The 22256-nt window shown below is 42.1% G+C and overlaps 1 protein-coding gene across 1 annotated transcript in view; it reads left to right on the top strand.

The window, feature by feature from the left end:
* The first annotated feature begins 3393 nt into the window (after nucleotides 1-3393).
* MYL2 (myosin light chain 2) overlaps nucleotides 3394-22256 on the top strand; it is a 32975-nt gene continuing 14112 nt past the window's right edge. Inside the window, exons 1-4 of the mRNA XM_073579135.1 lie at nucleotides 3394-3507; nucleotides 9012-9101; nucleotides 12367-12442; nucleotides 18824-18928. Of these exons, the coding sequence (XP_073435236.1) occupies nucleotides 3394-3507; nucleotides 9012-9101; nucleotides 12367-12442; nucleotides 18824-18928 (385 nt within the window). The remainder of the gene's footprint in view (nucleotides 3508-9011; nucleotides 9102-12366; nucleotides 12443-18823; nucleotides 18929-22256) is intronic.

The following is a 22256-nucleotide window of genomic DNA, read 5'->3' as shown; positions in this document are numbered from 1 at the left end:
GTGCTCTGATGCGATCATATCCAATAAATGTGGCTTACCTTAAAGTCACCATCAGACGCTCTGTGGGTGAAACAGAGAAGCGGCAATAGGTGTCCGATTTTCTTATGAGGTGTGCAATGCGCTCCACCAAGTAATCAAAATTCTCCATTTTCATCCGAACATATCCAAAAAATGTATCCGGGTTTCGTCTAAGGTCCATGCAGAGTGTAGAATAGACCCCACGCGTCATTCTCTTGGCTGTGATGGGGTGGATCCACAAACGTCGTCTACGATGCCTGATGCGCTGCTGTCTCGCTCTCTCCTTCTCCAGAACAATCACCCTCAAACGATTCGCCTCCGCTGTAAAATCCGCCAAATTCTTCAAAATATTTCCAATCACAACATCCATCTTCGCCAGTAACTTGCTCTTCTCTCCAACCTGCACTTTCTCCTCTACAACCTGTCAAAGAAGGGCTGTAGGAACATGCTATATATAGTTTTTCAGTAGCCAATCCCGTTCGGAAGGCCACAAGGGGCGATTTTAAAAACCGGATCCGGCGTAATCCGTCGAAAAACGGATCGAAAACCGGATGAACCGGATGAGACGTATCCGGTTTTGTCTGACAAGAGCAAGACGGATCCGGCAGAAAAACAGATCCGTCACATCTGGTTTTACGAAATATTTGCCGTATCCGGCGCTCCGGCACGACGCCGGATCGCGCCTGACGCCGAAAACCTGATGTGTGAAAGTAGCCTTAAAGAAAAATACATAAAATATATGTATTGTTAATAGTTAAGAGTAGGGCCCGGCCCCAAAGGGTTTCCGTGTTGTGGTGTCAGCTTAAAAATTCTTTTGGCCAGAACAAAAGCTGCTGGTTATGAATGTGATCTGGGGTTTGATGGGAACTGTTAATATCTGATCGGTGAGGATGTGGTGTTGAGTTTTTCCAAGAGTGGGCGGTGGGACGGTGGAGGCAGAGCTTGTGTGGAGCCTGGGCAGAGTCTCAAGGGAACCTGAAAATTTTGCCAGCATGGGACCTCGAAATTCCTAGTGGAAGCCCAGGTCTGTCTCATAAGCTGCCGAATGCAGCTTCCTGAGACTTCAGTGTGCTCACGCAGGCAGCGTGATGACATTATTGTCTCATGCCACTCTGTGGACTGGAAGAAAAAATGGAGGCTGCAGTGCCAGGAATCAGGATGAGGTGAGTATAAACTTCATAATTTTTAATATGGAGAACTGGGGCCATCCTACTATATAGGAGAACTGGGGCTATTATACTATATATATATACTGTATGTATATATATATATATATATATAGGGATAACTGGGACCGTCATACTATATATATATATATATATGGGGAGAACTGGGGCCATCATACTATATATATGGGGAGAACTGGGGCCATCATACTAGATATGTGGGGAGAACTGGGGCTATCATACTATATATGGGCAACTGGTGCCATCGTACTATATTTATGGTGGGAACTGGGGCCATCGCACTATATATACTATATATGTGGGGCTGTGGGGACCATCATACTATATATGTGGGGCAGTGGGATTCATTCTATATATATATATATATATATATATATATATATATAAAGTATATATATATATATTATAAATAAAAGAAACTGTGGGGACCATCATACTATATAGGAGGCAGTAGGGACATGATTCTATATATAGAGGTGATGCGGGATCATCATACTATATATAGGAAGCTGTGAGGTACATAATATCGCAACTAGTCATTATAGTAAATGGTGTATGGAGGTATCATTGGTCTTTGTATAGAATGTAGTTTCATGTAGAGGTAATGGTGATATTATAATATTATTTATTCGCTGTGTAGTGGTGATAGTAGTAGGCAGTGTGTAGCCATACTGTTGTATATATATTTGTAAGTAAGCTCTGTTATGGCCCCATATCTAAGCAGTAAGCTTGGTTCTGGTACTGTATCAATGTAGTAATCTAGATTAAGGTACTGTATGTATGTCGTAATCTCGATTCTGCTCCAGTTTCTATGTAGCAGACTTGGTTCCATGTAGTAGACTTATTAAGCTCCATTCGGCTCCTTTATCTCTGTAGTAAGCTCGTCTCTGTAGTAAGCTCGGTTCTACTCCCATATCTCTGTAGTAAGCTTGGTCCTGCTCCCTTATCTCTGTAGTAAGCTTGGTTCTGCTCCCATAGCTCTGTAGTAAGCTCAGTTCTACTCCCACATCTCTGTAGTAAGCTCGGTTCTGCTCCCATATCTCTGTAGTAAGCTCGGCTCTGCTCCCATATCTCTGGAGTAAGCTCTGTTCTGCTCCCATATCTCTGGAGTAAGCTCTCTTCTGCTCCCATATTCCTGTAGTAAGCTTGGTTCTGCTCCCATATCTCTGGAGTAAGCTCGGTTCTGCTCCCATATCTCTGGAGTAAGCTCGGTTCTGCTCCCATATCTCTGGAGTAAGCTCAGTTCTGCTCCCATATCTCTGGAGTAAGCTCTCTTCTGCTCACATATTTCTGTAGTAAGCTTGGTTCTACTCCCATATCTCTGGAGTAAGCTCGGTTCTGCTCCCATATCTCTGGAGTAAGCTTGGTTATGCTACCATTTCTCTGGAGCAAGCTCCGTTCTGTTCCCATATCTATATACCAGCCTGTTTTTAAAGCCTGCTATCTCTGCTGCTTTAATGCAATGGCCAGAGGTAAGCAGGAAAAAGGAGGGTCACCGCAACTCGAGGGCCACTGCCTTGTGATTGTGCCCAGGCTGAAAAGTGCCAGCCAGCCCCTAGTCACTGCAGACTTGTACCATAAGACCAGACAACCCTTTTAATAATATATAAGTATTATAAGTTCTCCTGCTGTGACAAGACCTTGTTCATCCAAGTGAATCCTTCCTCCAAGTGAAAAACAGCTATCCCATGTGAAGTGTCTTTCAATTTGAGGAGACTGATGGACAGGTCTGGTCACAAGCACCTCTATAAGCAGTCACTGATATATGCAGGAGGAGGATCTGTAACACACATATATTAGAAAGTGCCATAAAAATGTGGTTCCTAACATATTTGTTAAAATAAAAATTAAATAAAGATTATCTGTATCAATTAGTCATGCTACCCAAACAAATTACAAATGGGGATATTTGTATTTCCATAGCTCTGATTGACTTGAAATGACAAACAATAGAAAAGAGTTGGCATTCTGCAGCAATTGTTATGAGCTGTGTCTGCAGCATCTGCTGTGGTATTGTTGCTTTAAATAAGATTGCACGCGGGATGGAGCTTCACAAGCATTGGGTTTCCATAACCTTCAGATCTTCTTTGTCTCACATATCATCAATGTGCACAACAATGTGTCAAGTTTGGAGACAAGGGAAAGGCATGTATGAGGATGGGGCTACCCTAGACTGCCAAAAGTGGTCATGGGTTTATTTATAACTAGTGTGTGGCATATTTATTGTGTAACTGGGCAAAGCTCACAGATCAGGTCTAGCAGGTTCGCTGACAGTAACACCCCAAGTGCCAGCCGAACAATGGTAAGTACGACGTGGGCATTTGTGACCTCGGTGTACATCATCACTAGTGAGAGTCATAAATTAAGAGTCAGGGCAGATAGTTATGGTTCATGTAAATTATACTAGGACGGGATGTAAGTTTAGTAGTGGGAGAATGATGGTAGAAAGTCCACATCTATTATTTGATACTAGTATAGCAAAGGCGTTGGTGGTTTTTAACAAATGGTATTTTACTAATGTCATCATCTGTGTCTGTAATTTCTTCCTACCATGCAATGATGTCTTTTTACACATAGTATATACAATATATCTGCTTGTTACCATTTTTTCTACCATTATTGACAATATTTTGCGTGCAATTATTGCATGACAATTGCTTTATATTATTTTTAAATGACTATGTTTTTTTTCCAATTATTGCATTTATGGTATCAGGATAATTAAGCATGATACATAAAAACATAAACCTTAATTGCAGGTGTTATTTTATGATGAGTCAGCCTTCATCAATATTGAGATTGTTTAATGGACCTGGGAGTCCTCCAAGGGGTTGTCCAGTTTAGAACATGCATTTATATATCCCTTAATAAAAAATTCTATTCAAGGAACTCCGGTATAAAAGCCTCATTCACATGCCAGTATATTGGACAGTATTTCATATCAGTATTTGTAAGTCAAAACCAGGAGAGGAATAGAGGAAAAGTATAACAGAAACACGTCACCACTTGTGTATTTTTCACCCATTCTTGGCTTTACTTACAAATACTAATGTAAAATACTGACCAAATACTGAACATGGCCCAACCTGAGGAGTGATAAAGCCCCTTTCACTCAGGAAGACTCAGAATAAATGGCAACATCGCAACACTTCATTAATAAATAATTGTGAATTCTTAAAGCTGGGTTCATCCACAGTTTCTGCGTGTGGCAGCACAGCCACCTCCACCTGTATGGCCGACTTTGCAACTAGCGCCTCGTAACCCTCAAACTCATGCACTCCGTCAGCCACACTCGGAGATGCCAACCTAATTTACGCAGACATGGTTAAGATGGTGGACGTTGGGATGTATAGGGGATTCACATTAGTTTGTTTATAAATTGTTGTGGTGTTTCCATTTCGGATCACGTTATGAGATTGTGCTACTGATTTTGAAAACCCTCTGGAGGACCGAGTAAGGTTTCTTCACACGTTCCTTTTTGCTCTTATGCCTTCTATCCGTGCTTTTCATTATGGTGCGTTGTGTTGTTCACATGTTCACTTTTTTTGAGAACTAAATGTCTGCCAAAAAAGAGACATGTCCAATTTTGATCTTAGTCATTGATCAAAATCACCCACTCAAACCTATGGGTCTGTGAAAAACTCAGACAGCACAATGATAGGATACTTGTACTGGCCATTCTTCTCTCACAGTAAGCCAGGAAATCTTCATCCATTTTTTGCATACAAGAAAAGCTTAATAAACACTATTGTGAAAACTGACCCAATGGACAAACCCTGATGCAAAATACTGATGAAAATTGGTCATTTTTTCTGTTATGCAAAAACAAAGACATGTGAAACTGCCTTTACCTAGATCACATAATAATTGAAATGGGTGCTCTGCAATGTATCCAAATACATTAAAGCTGACCGATAGGGAACACTAAGATATGCTCAACATACAAGGTTCTCATAAGGGTCTCATGACTGCCCACAGCCCAGTCACTCAGGGGCATGCGTGCCATTGGGTCACACCTCTGGGTTCCCGGAACTTGACGTCACATCAGCGGATGTCTACGGCAGCTGTAGCCAAGGTCACATGATGCCCAGGGAGCCGTCAGCAATAGCGCCACTCACAGGCAAAAATGGAAACAAGAGGTATTTTAAAAAAATACTTCTTTTCACTGTTTAAATCGATGGGGCATTATTTATTGAAGTGGACAACTTCTTTAATTCTGCCTTACTTGGCTCTGGAAAGCTGTCTTACCGGCACTGCAGCACACAACATTCACTATTTGTTCGAGGCTGGATTCACACATCCGTGTGTTGCGGTCCGAGTGAGGACCGAGATGCATAGACTGCATATGCCTATAAGGCTGTTGAGTTTGGGTCAGGAGACCCAGGGCCGGTTCTGTACCCCAATGACCCAAAACGGGTGTGTGAATGTAACATTAGACACTTTCCAAGACACAATCGACATGAGGAGTGGCCCTGCTGAAAGTGGATACGACCGGTTGCTCATTGCGTCTGTGATGTCAGAAACTGGCCAGGAAATCTAACGCTTCCATAGATCACCACTTTCCTTGCTTCTGTGCACTAAGGTGACCTGCGAAGGACATTGACTTCAGCTCTTAAGTGTGCATGTACTTCCGAGCCCCAATGTACACTAGGAAGAAGAGCAAGGAGGAGATCAGCATGATTGGGCAGCGTAAGTGCAGTCAGTTCAATACTAAGGCCAGGTCCCTTAGCATAGGAGTGAGGAAAGTGATCTATGCAGACACTAGATTTTCTGCCCAGCGTAAATGTTACAGATACAGTGAGGGGCAGAGACTCAGGTGGGAAGTAACCTCAGGAGGCAGAGTTTCATTAAGTTCTCTGAGTGTGATAAAGCACCTAACAACTCATTTGTATTTTGCAAAAATCATGGATTTCTGTTTTAGGCAATAGACAGCGGTTTGAAAGGATCCCCTGTGTTTTTCTTTCACTGACCAACATACCAACATAAACTGTTTTGGGACATTTATCTTACTGACAGATTACCTTTAATAATGCTTTTAAATTCTGTAAAATCTTTCAAGCAAAAATTATGAAAAAAATAAGGTTGAAGTATTCAGTTGTCATCCTCCTTTTTCCTTCCTTTGCAGTTACTCTCAGCAACAGACATATATGCAGTTATTTTATTGAGTATATTTTTATGATTTATATGACTGTTAAAGTGGTTGCCTCTTTTCAATAAACTTTTGCCATTAAGTTCAGTTATGTTTAAAAAAAGCAAAAATGAGTTTTACTTACAGTCCCTGGATCCAGCACGGTGTCTCCGCCACTGCCCTGGCGTCTGTTGATCAGATACAACAGTCACATCATGGTGACAATGCTGCAGCCAATAACTAGCAAATTGTGCCATTTACATTGGCAGAGTGACTGAGCTCAGCGACTGCCTGCAGCGTTATTGATGTGGCTTCACCGTTGTAGCCGAACAAGCGCTGAACTTGGGGACAGTATTTAAAAGTTATCTTGCTTTTTAACACATTTGTTTTGTTTTACAATGAAGAGACTTGTGAATTAATGAGGTCCTGTCACTGAGTCAAAAGTTGCTAGTTTTTGCTCCTGTTTTATTCCTGCTGCTCCTCTGAGTATTCAATTTTTTTTATTCATTTGTTTGTTTTTTTACAGTTCCAGAGATCCGGACCTTTTTATTTAGTGCTAATTTTAATGGACTTTTCTAAGGGGATGTGGCTCACGTGGATTCTCTGGGGGTTCATATTTAGGTTTCTCTGCATCAATACTCTGCGAACCATGTTCCCTTAAAGAGTAACTGTTGTTTTAATTTGTATTTCCTAAATCAGTAGTACATATGAAAATAGTTTTGTATAAGATTCTATGTAAATGGGAGAGAAGAGGAGGAGGAAGGCGCTAGAACCAGATCTCCTCCCTCTTTCTACATAGAATTTTGTTAAATACCAACCGCCATCTCCTGTCTCAGTAATGTAGCAATCTGTCTTCATTGAATACAGATTTTAACACTGAAGTGAGACTTCATAAAATAAAAGATCAGTCCTGGAGGAGAAAGAAGCAGATTTTTCTAATAAGATATATTACAAAGTGGCTTATTTTCATAGGTGCTATTGATGTAAAATAAAAATAAAAACGACGGTTACTCTTTAAAAACCATAAAAAAAATACAGGGTGGGCCATTTATATGGATACACCTAAATAAAATGGGAATAGTTGGTGATATCAACTTCCTGTTTGTGGCACATTAATATATGGGAGGGGGAAAACTTTTCAAGTTGGGTGGTGACCATGGTGGCCATTTTGAAGTTGGCCATTTTGGATCCAACTTTATTTTTTTCAATGGGAAGAGGGTCATGTGACACATCAAACTTATTGAGAATTTCATAAGAAAATCAATGGTGTGCTTGGTTTTAACAAAACTTTATTCTTTTATGAGTTATTTACAAGTTTCTCTTTGTTTACAGCCATTGACATGTTTAAGAGGTTAACACGTGAGGAGCAGATAGAAATTGTGTTGATATCTGGTTAACGCAGTACCCGGGTCATTGCAGCAGATTTCAATGCAAGACACCCTACGCAAGAAAACTGTGACCATTCCCATTTTATTTAGGTGTATCCATATAAATGGCCCACCCCAAAAAGTTTGCCTCCTCACCGAACATAATGTTCTGTGTAAACTGAGGGTCCTGATCCAATTTTTGTTTTTCCCATTCTGCAAATTCAGTGGGTCACCAACCATTCCCATTTTATTTAGGTGTATCCATATAAATGGCCCAACCTGTAGTACTTGATAAACAGGTCCATATTACTGGAATGTATGGTAGATTTAAAAGAAATACAAAACAGAGCACTCAGGGAGCAGTGAGAATAAAATAAGAGCAAAAACTGACTCTGGTGAACTTGACAACAGATATAGGCTGGACAATCTGTGGGGTAAAATGTATCAGAAATAGCGGTGCTCTAGACTAGTCGAACAGGAGGTTCCCCGTCAGCTTCTCCTCACTCAATGCAAGTGACTTAAAAGTTTACAAGTCTCTGCCTATAAGCACATGTAAGCAGAGATTTGTCAATCCATGGCAGTGGGTGGACAAAAGCTGCCAGGGACCCACTTATTTAACTAGTCTAAAACACTGCTCGGGTCGCAGCGGCTATTAAAAGCATGTTTTTCCCTTAAACGCCACAGCGTTTCAAAGTAAAATATATCTGGCAGAGATCGTAAAGCCAATGCCTGAAATAAGCTGCCCACGGATTGGGCAGCATGTATCACCTGTGAGGTTCGCTTTAAGTCCAACTAGATGGGAAGTAGCTGGAGGGGCGCCACCTTTTGGACACTTTTTACTGAGCCAAGAAGAATATTTAGAATTGAGAGTCCTCAGTGGTTGATACATTTTAATGGCTAACTGGGGACTCTCAATTCTAAATATTCTTCTACTTGCTAACACGGTACAAAGATTTATATCTTTCCTGTACACTGAGCCGGGCAGTTTCTAAACTTATATATTTTCTTTGAAAATTTTCAACACTAGAGTGAAACATAGTTCAGTGTAATCAGGGCACCAGTTGGTGTTTCAGACTGGCAGAATGAGAGGTTGCCTTTAAATAATAGAAGCTGAATTACTAGATTCCTTAACCAGACAATTTTAATTATGAAGAGGTGAATCGTTATCTAGCAGACAGTTCTAAAATCTCTTTATTCTTACATACGTACTTAGCCTACTGAGTAATATTATTTTTTTCACCCACAAATAGCCAGTTGATAATATGCAAATATAAAATGTAATTTTTCTTAAATTTTTCATAACATCTCAAGTCTCCCAAGAAAGCAAAGAAGAGGTCAGAAGGGGCCAACTCCAACGTATTCTCCATGTTTGAGCAAACTCAGATTCAAGAATTTAAGGAGGTAAATGACGTGTGTAGGTAAATGGTAAAGTCAGAATCTACCATACTGCTTTGGTTCTATAACATTAAAGTTGAGCACTAGGTTTAGCCAATATGTGATATATACTAAATGTACCTGAAGCTACAGATGCCTTAAAAAGAAGAAAACTAGAGATGTGTTAATCGGTCGAGATTCGAATTCGGCAAATCATGCAAATTTTTCACGGAAATTTGGTTATAGTGAAGTTATTCTCTGTGAATTTAATGTTCCTTATCATGCTCAAAATAAAGTAGGAAGTAAAAAAAAAAACAATACCTCACCACTTACCTGTCCTGCCGTCCCCACAGCTCACTGCCCACTCCCTCCACTATTATTATTATTTATTTATATAGCGCCATTAATTCCATGGTGCTGTACATGAGAAGGGGGGTTACATACAAAGTTATAGATATCGATAACAGTAAACAAATTTACAATGGCAGACTAGTACAGAGGGAAGAGGACCCTGTCCTTGCGGACTTACATTCCAAGAGATAGTGGGGAAGAGACAGAAGGTCGGCGGTGCAGCAGCTCTGGTGGTGATGAGGCGGCAGCTCAGGCAGTGGTGAGGCGGCAGAATGGTTAGTACAGGCTGTAAGCTTCCCTGAAAAGATGGGTTTTCAGGTTCCGTTTGAAGGATCCGTGGGTGGTGGATAATCGGACGTGTTGAGGCATGGAATTCAGGACGATAGGGGATATTCGGGAGAAATCTTGGAGGCAGTTGTGTGAGGAATGAATAAGTGTGGAGGAGATTAGAAGGTCTTGGGAGGATCGAAGATTGCATGAGGGAAGATATTGGGAGATTAGTTCAGAGATATAGGGAGGGGAGAGGTTGTGGATGGCTTTGTAGGTCAGTGTTAGTAGTTTGAACTGGATTCGTTGGGGAATTGGGAGCCAATGGAGGGATTTGCAGAGGGGAGAGACTGGGGAGTAGCGAAAAGAGAGGTGGGCTAGTCGGACAGCAGAATTGAGGACAGACTGGAGTGGTGCAAGAGAGTTAGCAGGCAGGCCACAGAGGAGAGTGTTGCAGTAGTCAAGGCAGGAGATGATAAGGGCATGTACAAGAGTTTTAGTAGATTGAGGGCTGAGGAAGGGATGGATTCTGGAAATATTTTTGAGTTAGAGGAGACAGGAGGTGGCAAGAGTTTGGACGTGTGGTTTGAAGGAAAGGGCAGAGTCGAGAGTTACTCCAAGGCAGCGGATTTCAGGTGTGGGAGAGAGCGTGATGCCGTTTACCATAATAGATAGATTGGGTAGGGAAGATACGTGAGATGGAGGAAAGATAATGAGTTCAGTTTTGTCTACATTGAGTTTTAGGAAGCAAGAGGTGAAAAAGGAGGATATGGCTGATAGACACTCCGGGATTCTGGACAGCAGAGAGGTGGCATCTGGTCAGAGAGGTAGATCTGAGTGTCATCTGCATACAGGTGGTACTGGAAGCCATGGGACTTTATGAGTTGTCCTAGGCCAAGAGTATAGATGGAAAAAAGTAGGGGCCCCAGGACAGAGCCTTGGAGGACTCCAACAGAGAGGGGGACAGTTGAGGAGGTAGTGTGGGAGTGGGAAATGCTGAATGTGCGGTCGGAAAGGTATGAGAAAATCCAGGACAGGGCAAGGTCTTTGATGCCAAGGGAAGAAAGAATCTGTAGCAGTAGGCAGTGGTCAACTGTGTCAAAGGCAGAGGACAGGTCGAGAAGGAGGAGGATGGAGAACTGTCTGTTAGCTTTGGCTGTAAGTCATTAGTAATTTTGGTCAGGGCAGTTTCAGTGGAGTGGTGGGGGCGGAAGCCAGATTGCAGGATGTCAAGGAGAGAGTTAGATGAGAGGTGGGAGGAAAGTTGAGCATGGACATGCTGTTCAAGGAGTTTGGAAGCAAACGGGAGCAGTGATATGGGGCGATAGCTGGGCATAGCAGTTGGGTCAAGGTCTGATTTTTTTGAGGATGAGTGTTATGGTGGCATGTTTGAAGGCAGAGGGGAAGGTACCAGAAGTTAGGGATAGGTTGAAGAGATGGGTTAGGGCTGGAATGATCATGTTAGTGAGGTTGGGGAGCAGGTGGGAAGGTATGGGTTCGAGTGCACAGGTGGTGAGGTGTGATTTGGAAAGGAGATGAGTAAGCTCTCCTTCAGTGATGTTGGAGAGGGAGGTTATTAGGGAAGGGCAGAGGTCTGGTATGTGGAGTGGTTGGGGTGCTGGAACTGTAGGTTTGCCTTGTTTGGTCGATCTTGTTTTTGAAGTAGGTGGCAAAGTCCTCAGCAGAGATGAGGGGAGTTGTAGGTGGCAGTAGTGGGTGGAGGAGAGAGTTAAATGTGCTGAACAGTTGTTTTGGGTTGTGGGATAATGAAAATACAAGGTTTGTGAAATAGGTCTGTTTAGCAGAGGTGAGGGCTGATATAAAGGCAAGTGTAGCTTGTTTGAAAGCAGTGAAGTCGTCTGTCAGGCATGTTTTCTTCCAACGCCGCTCCGCGACCCTGGATACTTGTCGAAGTTCTTTTCTCAATTCCCTGTTGCACACATTATCTTCAGCTGCTTCACTCGAGGCTCTGGTTTCCAGTGCGTCTAGGCCTTAGACTTCACTGCATGCAAGGATTTCAGAGGCCTAGTCATGCCTGAAGTACTGGCCTGGAATTAATTTTTTGCCGTATTCATACTATTGTTAAAAACTGTAAACTGGGTGAAATAAAATGACCTTGGTTCATCAAGACCGGCGTTGCTAACACCAATCTTGATTAGGGGGCAGGCTCACGTCAGACACTCTTCATTCATGAAGAGGCATACACCTATTAATGAATCAGGAGCGTCGGACAAGTGGCATGCACCCCTGATTGGGCCACAAATACTACTCCAATCCAAGCTGGAGTAAGATTTGTGGTGTAGTGAAAGCTGCCTCTCATCATGATTTTGACGAGCGGTGGTCGTCTCGCCCCCTGTCCCAGTTAAGCACTGCCAGCTTTGTCTAAGTTAGGCAAAAATGCATGAGAAGGCCAAAAGTTGCAAAATTTTAACACAGCTTCATGTTGCCTCAAAGCTTTTTATGCCAGAATTTTGGAGTAAAAACTTTGATGAATTAGGGCCTTTGATAAATTGTGGGATTTATCTACTACTGTATATTACTCTTATTATGTCCAACACATCCCATCACAGAGCATTGGACAAAGACCACAGTGGTCAAATTTATCAAACATATAAAAAATACAAAATCCTTACAATAAATACAATTGACTTTTATTTTATTCTTCTTAATTGAGGCTTTTACCATTATGGACCAGAATCGAGATGGGTTCATCGATAAAGAAGATCTCAGAGATACCTTTGCAGCTTTAGGTAATACGGCTATATATGTATGTGTGTACATAGTCCACTCTCCTACTAAATAAATAGACACAGGCGGCTAGTACAATATCTGAGAACATGTTGCCAGTAATATATGAGCAGTTTATGGAAATGATGCTACAAGTTAATCCTTCATTATTACATCCTGGATATACTGTCCATAAATTATCTAAATGTCACACATACCTCACTGCCATGTCCGCACATGAAACTGTAACGCTATCCACATAATTGTGTAGTATCCCCAAGTCTCAGTTGTCATTGGAGAGTATACAGCTGTTATCAGAGTTAGTGACAGATAAAAATAGCAGGTTTATTTTACTTAAGGCAAACTCATAAGTATTTGCCACCTGGGGGAGTAACATCCATTTAAAGAGGACCTGTCACTTCTCCAGATATTTCTGCTTTAAGAATCAAAATTCCAAAACTTATTTTCTTAAAACCCGACATTATGGTGTTCCTCTGTTTATTCCTCTTGGTAATCGCTGACTACATTAACAATTGGGTGATACCGATTATAGATGTATCCACTCTAAGGCTGGGGTCACAGGACCGTATGTTCTCCATCCAGAAAATCAGTCTGATTATGTCAATAAGGGTTTGCTCACACTAGCGTATAAAAAATCAGTCCGACACTCATCCAGAAAAGTCGGAGTGGAATCAGTATGGTTTACCTTTTGTCATGTGAGTGCAATGCAAGTGTGAGATTATTTTCTCAGCTCAGATCTGTATGCGATCTGTATGACGTGTTTTAGATAGATAGATATCCTGTAGATATATAATTTCACAAACCCTCTGCATATTTTAAAATTGCACCCTTTAGTGCCTTTCATGTGGAGTTTATGCTACAGATTTTTATGCTTGTTTAACCTAATAAATAAATAAAGTAGAAAAATGACTTTGTGTGCCCCCTATTTTATGAAAGCAGTAAAAGTAAAGCAGACAGCTGTGAGCTGATATTATCAGGCTGGGAAGATCCATGGTTATTGGGGTCTTTTCTGCCTAAAATACAAGCCCTCAGCCACCTCAAAAGTGGCACATCACATGAGTTGCTCCAAGTCCGATGCTAAGCAATCGCTCTTCCTGATTGCCTTGGTGCGTTGGTAATCAGGGTAATGGGGCTTGGAGTTGATATCAGCTGTAAACCCAGTACTAAAAAGTAAAAGACACCCACTTAAAAATAGTTTATTACAAAAAAAGCACTCCGACTTTTTCCCTGGTTCCCCGATTTATTTTAAAACAAAAAAAAAAGCCCAAACAGGTCCAACGTAATCCAAGGAATCCAACATAGTCCGCAAATGGAAACCTGAAAAACAAATAAAGAGAAAAATAAAAACAAGACACTTCCCTAGCTCACCAATTAAAAAAAAAGTCCTACACAGGTCCGACGTAGTCCAAAGCCTTTGGAGCCTTGTTCTGAGACTCCATAGGCTTTTATCAGCAGCCACACAGCCGACAACTGTAAAGAGCAGTAACATTACTGACATCACGGTTCTTCACAGTCACCGCATCCTGTGGAGCGCAGGTGATTACAAGCCCCATTACCCCAACTGCCAGCACACCAAGGCAATTGGGAAGAGCGACAGCAGAGTGCCAGACTTGGAGCACCTCATGTAATGTTCTACTTCTGGGGCGGCTGATGACTGATATTTTTAGGCTGGTAAGGGCCCAATAACTGTGGACCATATCAGATGTCTGCTTTCCCTTTGCTGGTTTCATAAAATAGGGGGGACCTCATCTCATTTTTTTTAATTTATTTATTTATTAGGTTAAACAGTTGTAAGGTGCACAGGGCAGTAGTCATGGATGACAGGCTGCTGTGTTCCCGTACGCTGGCACCCCTCTAGTAAAAAATATCCCTTCTCCCTTGTGCATTGTGTGAATTAGATTACACTCATGGTTTGGCTGGAAGCCGTAGTTAACTCCGCATTCCTGGTTCTTGGACTAGCGCACATTGAACAGGAGACACTTGATCCTTCTCAAACAAGGGAACTTTACTGAACAGTCCAATTTCCATTTAAGTTACAGCACAATATGATGTTACAGTCACATCGTTTTCAGCCTGAGTTATCCCTTTCTGATCTGGCACCCCTGGCCCCGGAAATATTCTGTCTGGTTCTGCAGCTTCAATGTGTTCCGACCCGTTTTCCTGAAACAGTTCTCTGTCTGGCTTCCTCTTCTGGAAGGTGAATAAGGCATTCTCTTCTGAAACTAATTCAGGCCACAGGCCCTGGGCGTTCTGGAAATGTCCGCTAAAGTTAGTGGTGGCCGTCCTTATACTGCCCAAAAGATTGATTGCGCTTTCCTGTGCTTTTCAGCCCTCTGGGCTTGGACTCCACAAGTTCAGTTCTCCTATCTGATATCTCATCTTATTTCTATGTGGCAACATCCAGGAAATGTTTCCCCATATAACTATCCTTGCCCCTCCCAAACTGGGGCTGTTCCTGGATACTTAAATTGTTCCTATGCTAGACTTAACTATTTCTTGCTTCTACTGTGTCCTCCACTGCACTTTCCCATTCCTATCTATATCTAACACACTATCCTACCTCTTTATCTTACTCCTATTCTCAATACCTAATGTTACACTGTGCTTGACTGGTGCAATTTCCTGGATACTTTGGAATATGTGTGTAGAAATTGAATGCCATACTGATGGTCCATGTGCCGTCCATTTTTTTCCTAGCACCCATAGACTTGCATTGGCGAGTCTTGTCTGATTTACACGGCTGTCCGCAGCATGCTGCATTTTTTTTCCTCAAGCTGAATACAGATGAGAAAAAAAGAGCAGATCTGCACTGCCTCATTGAGTAATATTGGTTGAAGCACAATTTGATTTTTTATTGGATTACACTAGTCCAATTTATACGCAAGTGTAAGTGAGCCCTAAACACTCTGATCAGACTCAGCGTGTGATCCGATTTTCTCAAATGTGAAGAATAACAACAAAAATAAATAGGGACAGATGTGCAGTACCCTGCCGCACTCACTATCAGGATACTGAGCAGCTCCAAAATCGAGCCGTTCCGTCTGGCAGTGCCACCACCTCCACCAAAAGCAGCTAATCAGTGGGGGGTGCCCGGTGTCAGACCCCAACCGATGAAACATTGATGACTAGAGTTGAGCGATACCGTCCGATACTTCAAAGTATCGTATCGGATGGTATCGGCCGATCTTTAAAAAAAGTATCGGTATCGCCGATTCCGATACCGGAAGTCCCATTCAAGTCTATGGGACTTCCGGTATCGGAATAAGAAAAACCCTTTCCTGCCCTTGTACAGCCTCTCTGGGGTCTGTACGGGCCTTTCGGGGGGCTGTGCCGGCCTGCCAGGGGGTCTGTGCAGGCTCCGGTGGTCTGTGCCGGCCTGCCGGTGGTCTGTGCAGGCTCCGGGGGGCTGTGCCGGCCTGCCGGGGGGCTGTGCCGGCCTGCCGGGGGGCTGTGCAGGCTCCGGGGGGCTGTGCCGGCCTGCCGGGGGGCTGTGCCGGCCTGCCGGGGGGCTGTGCCGGCCTGCCGGGGGGCTGTGCAGGCTCCGGGGGGCTGTGCCGGCCTGCCGGGGGGCTGTGCCGGCCTGCCGGTGGTCTGTGCAGGCTCCGGGGGTCTGTGCAGGCATCGTCCGATGGGACTACAAGTCCCATCGGGCGATGCCTGCTACCATGACAGTGATTGACACATTAGCCAATGATGGGACAGTAGTAGTCCCATCATCCGGCTAATGTGTTAAATGTAAAAAAAAAAAAAAAAAAAAAATTACATGCTACATACATACAACATGCATACTACATACATGCTACATTCATACTACATACTACATACATGCTACATTCATACTACATAAATACTACATGCAACATACATACTACATATATACTACATGCATGCTACATACATACTGCATGCTACATACATACCACATATATACTACATACATACTACATGCATGCTACATGCTACATACATAACACATATATACTACATGCATGCTACATACATACTACATGCTACATACTACATATATACTACATGCATGCTACATACTACATGCTACATACATACTACATATATACTACATGCATGCTACATACATACTACATGCTACATACTACATGCATGCTACATACATACTACATGCATGCTACATACATACTACATGCTACATACTACATATATACTACATGCATGCTACATACATACTACATACATACTACATATATACTACATGCATGCTACATACTACATGCTACATACATACTACATATATACTACATTCATACTACATACTACATATATACTACATACATACTACATACATACTACATACATACTACATGCATGCTACATGCATGCTACATACATACCACATACATACTACATGCTACATACATACCACATATATACTACATACATACAATACATTCATACAATACATACATAGACATACAGTACATATAACATAGAGTAACATACTTACCAATACTTGTCACATTGTTCCCCGAAGCCATTGTCTATTCCGGGATAAATATTAACATAACAAACCACAAAAATACTCACCCACGATCCGAAGCAGTCCACGAGTGTGTCCCACGACGATCTTGGGTAGAGAACTGCAGCATCAGATGATGCTGCCGTTCTCTACGGGCTGCAGGAATCCAATGACGGAAGGTAGGTATCCTTCCGCACTGTATTCCTCCGCCACTTAAAAAAAAAAAAGTCCCTAGTCTCACTTTATGCCATTGCTGTGTGGGAAATTCCCACGCAGCAATGGCATAAAGTGAGACTAGGGACTTTTTTTTTTTTTAAGTGGCGGAGGAATACAGTGCGGAAGGATACCTACCTTCCGTCATTGGATTCCTGCAGCCCGTAGAGAACGGCAGCATCATCTGATGCTGCCGTTCTCTACCCAAGATCGTCGTGGGACACACTCGTGGACTGCTTCGGATCGTGGGTGAGTATTTTTGTGGTTTGTTATGTTAATATTTATCCCGGAATAGACAATGGCTTCGGGGAACAATGTGACAAGTATTGGTAAGTATGTTACTCTATGTTATATGTACTGTATGTCTATGTATGTATTGTATGAATGTATTGTATGTATGTAGTATATATGTGGTATGTATGTAGCATGTAGTATGTATGTGGTATGTATGTAGCATGCATGTAGTATGTATGTAGCATGCATGTAGTATGTATGTAGTATGTATGTAGTATGTATGTAGTATATATGTAGTATGTAGTATGAATGTAGTATATATGTAGTATGTATGTAGTATGTAGCATGCATGTAGTATATATGTAGTATGTATGTAGTATGTATGTAGCATGCATGTAGCATGCATGTAGTATGTATGTAGTATGTATGTAGCATGCAGTATGTATGTAGCATGTATGTAGTATGTATGTAGTATATATGTAGTATGTATGTAGCATGCATGTAGTATGTATGTAGTATGTATGTAGCATGCAGTATGTAGCATGTATGTAGTATGTATGTAGTATGTATGTATGTAGTATGTATGTAGCATGCAGTATGTATGTAGCATGTATGTAGTATGTATGTAGTATATATGTAGTATGTATGTAGTATGTATGTAGTATGTATGTAGCATGCAGTATGTATGTAGCATGTATGTAGTATGTATGTAGTATATATGTAGCATGCATGTAGTATGTATGTAGCATGCATGTAGTATTTTTTTTTTTTTTTTTTTTTTTTTAACATTTAACACATTAGCCGGATGATGGGACTACTACTGTCCCATCATTGGCTAATGTGTCAATCACTGTCATGGTAGCAGGCATCGCCCGATGGGACTTGTAGTCCCATCGGACGATGCTTGCACAGACCCCCGGACATCAGCACAGCCCCCCGGCAGGCCGGCACAGCCCCCCGGCAGGCCGGTACAGACCCCCACAGGGTGCACAGACCACCGGCAGGCCGGCACAGCCCCCCGGCAGGCCGGTACAGACCCCGGGCAGTCCACACAGCCCCCCGGCAGGCCGGCACAGCCCCCCGGCAGGCCGGCAGAGACCCCCGGAAGGCCCGAAATGACGGCGCATCATGATGCGCACACACCGCGCATCATGATGACGTCAGGCCGTCAATCAACTGAACTTCCGATTCCGATGCCGAATTCCGATATTGAAAAAATATCGGAAGTCGGTATCGGAATTCCGATACAGCAAGTATCGGCCGATACCCGATACTTGCGGTATCGGAATGCTCAACACTATTGATGACCTGTCCTGACGATAGGTCATCAATGACAAAATGATGGCCACCTCTTTAAGGGCACAAACGTACCACACTTCCGCCTATTGAATGACATATAGCTATGATATTACAGTTTTGTGCTCACATGCTTTTGTCTTGAAAGGGCGATTGAATGTAAAAAATGAAGAACTGGAAGAAATGTTAAAAGAAGCTCCAGGACCAATCAATTTTACAGTGTTCTTAACAATGTTTGGAGAGAAGCTGAAAGGTTTGTACTTTATAATTTCTACCAAGAATCTTAGATGTATGTGTCCAAGTTTTCAAAAATGCCAGCAAGAGGAGTTATTACTATACTAGAAAGCCACGAACCTGTTTAGCGATAGCTTTTGGAAATATGTCCATCCTTAACTATAGAGCTAAATATTTGGGCTATTACTCTAAAAGCCTCCGCTACCTAATGATTTATTAATAACATTAAATACACACACTATTGTGCAAATACCCTAGATACAATTAAAAACGCAGCACTTGTTTGTAACCCCAAATTAATGCAACATACAATGCCACAGGTTCAAATAAATTGATTAAAAAAATACACTTCAAAAATGTCAGATATCTTTACACATGTACCTTCACTTGAATGGGACTACATTGTAATTCTCAGGTGTGTTGCAAAGTGACCTGCACCCCCATTAATTTAAAGAGTAACTGCAGGATTGCATTGTTCTGCTTACTTTCCGCATGTGGCTGTGCACACCATGCGAAAAGTAATCAGAACATTTGCGGATGGTACCCACGGTCTGGAGGAGAGGAGATTCTCCTCCAGGCTCTGGATACCCCATCCCTGTAAAAAAAAGAATTAAAATAAAAAATGGTATTATTCTCACCTTCCGATGTCCCTCGCAGCGTCACCAGGCCTCAGCGATGCTCCTGGCAGGTCCCGTTCCCAGTGATGCATTGCGCCAATGACCTTTGATGACGTCGCGGTCTCGCGAGACCGCTACAGTATCGCGAGACAGCGGCGTCATTAAAGGTCATTGGCGCAATGCATCACTGGGAACGGGACCTGCCTGGAGCATTGCGATCGGGGACGCTACGCGGGATGTTGGAAGGTAAGAAAAACACGATTTTTTATTTTTTTATTATTTTTAACGTTAGATCTTTTTACTGCTGATGCTGCATAGGCAGCCTCAATAATAAAACGTTGGTCACACTCGTCAAACACTATGTATGACGAGTGTGACCAACCTGTCAATCACTTTTCCAAGCGATGCTACAGATCGCTTGGAAAATGCTAGCATTCTGCAAGCTAAATACGCTTGCAAATCGCTAGTTTTTCCACAGGAAATAGGCGGGAATTAAAATGCCGTTTTCTCGCATATTTCCCGCGGAAATTTCCGCGGCAATTACGAAACGTGTGCACATAGCCTTAGAGTGGCAACAAAAAAGTCTACACACCCCATTTAATTTGTCAGGTTTTTGCCATATAGGTAAATGATTCCAAGAAGAATCATTTCAGAACTTTTTTCATCTTTAATGTCACCAATTATCAAGAGTGCTTTTTATTATTTTAAACACATTATATAAGTAATACGAAAACCATACAGTGGCATATAAAAGTTTGGGCACCGCTGTTCAAAATTACTATTATTGAGAACAGTTAAGCAAGCTGAAGATGAAATATTTTAGGCAAAAAATATATATTACTTCATATTTTATATTTCAAAAATTGGAAAAAGGGATGATGCATTGTTAATACCTTAGTAGCACCCCCTTTTGCAAGTATCACAGCTTATAAACACTTTTTGTAGCCAGCTAAGAGTCTTTTAATTCTTGTTTGATAGATTTGCATCCATTTTTTCTTGAAAAATTCTTCCACTTCTGTGAGACTCGTGGGCCATCATGCATGCACTGCTATTTTGAGGTCTAGCCACAGATTTTCAATGATGCTCAGATCAGGGAACTGTGAAGGCCATTGTAAAACCTTCCCCTTGCACCTTTTGAGGTAGTCTATTGTGGATTTTGACGTGTGTTTACAATCATTATGCATTTGTAGAAGCCATCCTCTTTTCAGCTTTTTTACAGATGGTGTTACAGTATGTTTGCATTAAAGGAGAACCTGTCACACCCCAGGGACTATTAAAGTAAAAGAGCCACCTTCAGCAGCACTAAGGCTGCATTCTGTGAAGGTGGCTCTTATGTTTATTATCGCGAGGAACGCTGAAATAAAGACTTTTATAAATTGCCCGCCATACATCTATTGCGTCATGGAGGTATGTTTTCATCCCGTCTCACCACCTCACAGCCATCCATCATCCCCCTCTTGCCTCTGTGCGCAGCCTCCTCTGTTCCTCGTTATGTCACCGGCGGCTGCACTCTGCAAACATTTCTCGGGCATGCGTCGTGCGCGCTGCCCGGGAACTTACACCAGGTGATAATGTAAGGATATCACGCCTGCGTGTAGCAGAGGCCCCAGATCCTGCCGCGCAGTGTGTTATGTGTTATCTCCCTCCACCTCTTTCCTCCACCGTAATACTTTGGAAAGAGGCGGAAGGAGATGGGGACAGGCACAGAGATCCTCACTGCACAGGCACCAGATTCCCAGCCTCGCAGTGTGAATATATCATAACACACTGCAGGCGCGATATCCTTACATCATCACCTGATGTTAGTACCTTCATGACGCAATAGAGGTATGGCGGGAAATTTATAAAAGTTTTTATTTCAGCGTTCCTAGGGATAATAAACATAAGAGCCACCTTCACAGAATGCAGTCTTAGTGCTGCTGAAGGTGGCTCTTTTACTTAGGCCCTGTGGGGGTGGCAGGTTCCCTTTAAGACTTTGTTGAAATTTCATTGAATTCATTTTTCCCTATTTGATCATTGTGGCCAAAGAGTTCTATTTTAACCTCATTGGTCCACAGGACTTTCCAAAATGCGCATCAGACTTATTTAGATATTCTTTTGCATACTTCTGACAATTAATTTTATTGTGAGGATGTAGGAGAGGTTTTCTTCTGATGACTCTTCCGTGAAGGCCATATTTTTGGATGTGGCTCTGAACATTAGAATAATGCCCCACATCTTCAGAGTCTGCTAAATCATTCTGCTGGTCTTTTGCAATCAAACAGGGGTTCTAATTTCCCTCTCTAGCAATCCTACGAGCAGCTCTCACTGAAATTTTGCTTGGTCTTCCTGTCCTTATCTTGACCTCCACTGTTCCTTCCCACTAACTTCCATTTCTTAATTACATTTCGAACTGAGGAAACGGCAACTTTAAAATGCTTTGCTATCTTCTTATAGGCTTTCATTTTTAGAGTGCTAAGCAATTGGTTAGAAGCTATGGCTGCTGTTTTTGCACAAAGCTAGAGTAGGCTGGGTTTTTATAAAACTTGGAAGTTTGCTTCACATGGCCTTTCCTAATGATGACAGCGAACAAGCCATAACCTTAACAGGTTAATTAAGGTCTGAAACCTTGGTCAAAGTTATCTGTGTACACTAATCTCCATAGAAGCCAAAACTTTTGCATTGACCCGATTGTAATTTTTAAAAGGAAAAAAGAGAATTTTTTTTTTTTGCCTAAAATACAAAGGAATT

Source organism: Dendrobates tinctorius, unplaced genomic scaffold (assembly GCF_039654945.1).
Source record: "Dendrobates tinctorius isolate UK_male_01 unplaced genomic scaffold, ASM3965494v1 ptg000003l, whole genome shotgun sequence".
In the NCBI taxonomy this organism is placed as follows: Eukaryota; Metazoa; Chordata; class Amphibia; order Anura; family Dendrobatidae; genus Dendrobates; species Dendrobates tinctorius.
Note: the sequence above shows the minus strand (reverse complement) of the source record. Positions and strands in the feature narration are given on the sequence as shown.